At 52.6% G+C, this 4331-nt stretch overlaps 1 protein-coding gene across 1 annotated transcript; it reads left to right on the top strand.

Annotated features, from left to right (window-relative positions):
* Nucleotides 1-183: 183 nt before the first annotated feature.
* Nucleotides 184-846, top strand: LOC123143132 (histone H2B.2-like). Its single transcript, XM_044561965.1, has one exon. It carries the CDS (start codon nucleotides 274-276, stop codon nucleotides 709-711), a length of 438 nt encoding a protein of 145 aa, XP_044417900.1. The 5' UTR covers nucleotides 184-273; the 3' UTR covers nucleotides 712-846.
* The last annotated feature ends 3485 nt before the right edge of the window (nucleotides 847-4331 follow it).

Below are 4331 nucleotides of genomic sequence, written 5' to 3'. Positions count from 1 at the left end.
CCCGCGCACGTTCTCGCCACGTCATCGATCCGCGCGAAAGCGCATCGGCTCCGTCCGTCTCAAGCATCACCGAACGGCTGGATCCACTCCACGGCATCGATCCGAGGCACCATCCTCTCCGCCAACCGCAGCCCAGCTCCTTCCTCCTCCCCCGCTCCCTACATAACCTCGCCGCCCCCTCCGTCTCTACGCATCTCAGCATCAGCACTTCAGCAGCTCCCCTCACATCCCACGCCAAGCCCCACGCTCGAACCACCACCACCACCAGCACCCATGGCACCCAAGGCGGCGGAGAAGAAGCCGGTGGCGGTGGCCGCGGAGAAGACGGCGGCGGGGAAGAAGCCCAAGGCGGAGAAGCGGGCGGCGGCGACCAAGGAGGCCGGCGGCGAGGGGAAGACGAGGGGCCGGAAGAAGGGCAGCAAGGCCAAGAAGGGCGTGGAGACGTACAAGATCTACATCTTCAAGGTGCTCAAGCAGGTGCACCCGGACGTCGGCATCTCCTCCAAGGCCATGTCCATCATGAACTCCTTCATCAACGACATCTTCGAGAAGCTCGCCGGCGAGTCCGCCAAGCTGGCGCGATACAACAAGAAGCCCACCATCACGTCCCGGGAGATCCAGACCTCCGTCCGCCTCGTCCTCCCCGGCGAGCTCGCCAAGCACGCCGTCTCCGAGGGCACCAAGGCCGTCACCAAGTTCACATCATCATAGGTTTCGTCGTCTGTTTCATGGATTGATGGCGGCAGGCGTCGTGCATGTAGTTGGCAGCAGTACGATGTTACAATCTCTGTAAGAATTGTGCTGCTTGCGGCCTTGAAGAAATAGTGATGTTGCTGTTTGAATCAATGTTCGTCTGTGCTTGCGTGTCGCTTCAGAGTTCAGACTCTTCTTGATGCTATTTGTTTATGTCAGCAAGTTTCTACTGTGATAGTTTATCTAATTTTAATTTGCTGCCATTTTATCTACTGTGATAATTTAATTATGTTCCAGATCGACAGATAGAAACCTCTAATTTTAAATCTAGCGTACTATTTGAAGTTTGAAATTCTGTAGGCAAATTCATGAACTTTGCAGTTGTTTATGTGTTGTTATTTCCCCCCCCCTCTTTTGGCGGCATGTAAGTTTTTTTTAACCTATACTGTTGCTGCCATTTGAGTAAAACTGAAGTTGGTGAGCCTTGTTAATTTCCGACGGAACATTACAAGTTTTTTCCTCAGTGGACTTGTCATCCATATGGCAAGAAGCCAAGAACAGCTTGCCAACTAGTGTTCAGAATGCATTAGATTCAGATCAGCTTCTTGAGATAAATTAGAGGCTACTTTTTGCCAAAAAAAGAAGAAGAGATAAATTAGAGGCAGTGCACCCATGTTTTAGAGTCAAGGAACATGACAGATGCAACCATCATCTTCTTAGGATGGCCCACAGAAAGCTTGCTGTTGCTGCTATTGAGTAGTGAGACACCTGAATTTTTTCTCTAAATATGTTTATACTGCACTAGCTAATTTTTCTTTCTTCTGCTACTACACTTGGTAATTTTGTGATCACGAAGCCACCAATTTTGTGAATGTGCAAAGTTTTTCTAATGCTTCATTTCTCTACGTTTATGTACATTTGTATGGATATATGAATTCACCATCGCCATCTTTGGGAACGGGAGCTGTTCCTCATTTGTGTTAGATGATGGTACTATCATGTAAGAGCTGTGCCGCGTGAGTCTGAAGAAATAGTATTGCTGCTGCTTAAATTAATGTTCATGGTGTGCTTGCATGTCAAATCAGATTCTTTGCATACAAGTTTTAAGTTTGAATTTCTGAAGTTAGTTCATGAATCTTACCATTGTCCAGGCTTTGTTAGCTTTCTCATTTTCTCTACTCATTTTGGCGCCGTATAAAAAATTCAAACCTCTACCGTTGGCACCACATCAAAGCACCCGGACGTCGTGCTGCGAGCCAGCCTGGAGGAATTTGAACTTTTGGAGGGTGCAGCAAGCACTGCCAGGAACAGAAGCATTTGAGCGGCAACTCTAGTTGACATGCATTCAAACCTTGCGGATATCATAGCGAGTTTGACTGAATATTTGGAGAGGATTGCTAGGTGAATGCAATGCACCTCAAATTAGGCTGTTTTAGCAGGTGAAAGATGCTCATGTGTGTTGAGAGAGTTATTTGGGTCCTGTTTGAATCGTTTTCATTTCCAATTTTCTTCATCTTTAGCAAATGATCCCTTCCCCTCTTAATGCAGAAGCAGAGCTCCTGCTGTGAATGTCAAAATGGATGCAAAAGCCACAAATGCAGATGAACGAATTTTGCAACCAAAAAACACAAGTCCGAATGAGAGAAATGATTAGAGGGGGACTGAAGCTCCACAAGCAGAAAAGGTGGAGCGGGGAAAAATAATTGATTGTCTGAAGGAACAACTTGCAGCTAGCGCTAAAGATGCAGTTGAGATACAATTTTTTTTTATATGGCAGAACCAATACAACTTGAGGTATACCTTAATACATTAGTTTTTCCTAGCTAAACCCAGTAGTACAAAACAAATCAATAACCTAAGAAACAACCAAGGCTCCATGGACATGAGGCGAAAAGAATCTGGTACAGCAACATATGCCTAGGTACAAACCGTGACGAGGGTTTCCCATTAATAAGAAAGAGTGAAAACTGGTAAACTAAAAGGAACTTCATAGCGGCCTTGGCCATGGATATTTCTCACATTGCAGCTGGTAAATCTGGCAGGCGATGACTATACAGAACTTTTTGGCAAAGCTTGCCACCAAAGAGAGTCCGCATTTGTGTCTACGGGTGGTAGGAGCTAGGATCCTACCTGGTCTAGGGCGAAGGTTGTACGGGAAGGGGGAGGGTTGACGAAGATGCGATCGCGGCTGCCGGCGGCGGGGCGCGATGAAGAAGAGGCGGCGGCGGCGCAAGAGGCGGCTAGGGTTAGGTCTCCCGGCTCCCTTCGGGAAGCTGAGCAAATAATGATTGCTTCTTGCTTGATTAGATTGATACATCTCCTCTCCTTATATAGAGTGGTTTACTTGACTCCTAAGCAAACGATCCTAATAACGATAAGATAATTGGGCTAAGCCCCTAATAATGATAAGATAACTTGGGCCAAAACCCACTGGGCTAAACCCCTAATATGCCGGTCATAACACTTCTCCCCACCTGCACAAACAGCTCGTCCTCGAGCTGTAAGGTGGGGAAGTGCTTGCTGAACTCCTCGAGGTGATCAGCCAGTATCAAACACCTTCGCGACAGCTGGGGCGGCCAGGTCGGCGGCGACGGCGTCCTCCGGAATGTAGTCTGCAGCCTCCAGGTAGAAGAGTCGCTGGCAGACGTGGCCGGGCGTGTAGGGCTCGTCGTAGTTAAAGCACAACCCTTGACGGCGACGCTCGAGTAGCTCGGCCGAGGTGAGCCGGCGGAACGGGCACGCTGCGGTCGCGGCGAGGGGTGCTGCGGAAGCCTGAGCAGGCCGACCCTGCGTGGGAACATCCGGCCAGGGTAGCGACCCAGCGGCCCAGGACGCTGATTCCTGCTGGATGGCCACCGCGCGGCGCTCGAACGCGCGGGCGTAGTACATGACCGTCTGGAGATCCTGGGGTCCCCGAAGCTCCACGTCCACGCGGATGTGATCCGGAAGTCCACCGACGAAGAGGTCGGCCCGCTGCTGCGCCGTCACGCCCGACGCGTGGCATGCCAGGGCCTAGAAACAGTCGGCGAAGTCCTGAACCGTGGAGGTGAAGGGAAGGCGGCCTAGCTCTGCCAGGCGGCTCCCGCGGATCGGTGGCCCAAAACGAAGGAGGCAGAGCTCGCGGAAGCGCTCCCAAGGAGGCATGCTGCCCTCGTCCTGCTCGAGGGCATAGTACTAGGTCTGTGCCGTGCCGCGGAGGTGGTAGGAGGCAAGCCAGGTACGCTCCGAGGCGAGGGCGCGCTGCCCGCGAAAGAACTGCTCGCACTGGTTGAGCCAGTTGAGGGGGTCCTCCGAACCGTCATAGGTGGAGAAGTCTAGTTTGGCAAACCGCGGCGGTGTCCGAGTCGGGGCGCCGTGGCCGACTGGCTCGGAGGTGCGAAGCAGCGAGGATTGGAGCGCTCGGTCAGCATGGCCGTGGCCCGTGGAGTGCCCCGCCGAGCCGGAGGGATCGCCGAACTGCAGAGTGGGCGCCGGCGGGTCTCCAGCCGACGTGTAGACGGGTGGCGGTGATGATTCGGTCAGCCAGGCCGGTATCAGGGACGGCGACGGCGGGAAGCACACGTGCTGGATCGGTACGCCTCCCTGCGTGGGTGACCCGGGCCCCGTGCTGGGCGGTGGCGGGGCCAACAGCTGCGGCT

This window comes from Triticum aestivum, chromosome 6D (assembly GCF_018294505.1).
Source record: "Triticum aestivum cultivar Chinese Spring chromosome 6D, IWGSC CS RefSeq v2.1, whole genome shotgun sequence".
Lineage (NCBI taxonomy): Eukaryota > Viridiplantae > Streptophyta > Magnoliopsida > Poales > Poaceae > Triticum > Triticum aestivum.
Note: the sequence above shows the minus strand (reverse complement) of the source record. Positions and strands in the feature narration are given on the sequence as shown.

Bases quoted from the DNA above. Each gene is read 5' to 3' on its own strand.
- LOC123143132 (XM_044561965.1), top strand. From the start codon at position 274: ATGGCACCCAAGGCGGCGGAGAAGAAGCCGGTGGCGGTGGCCGCGGAG.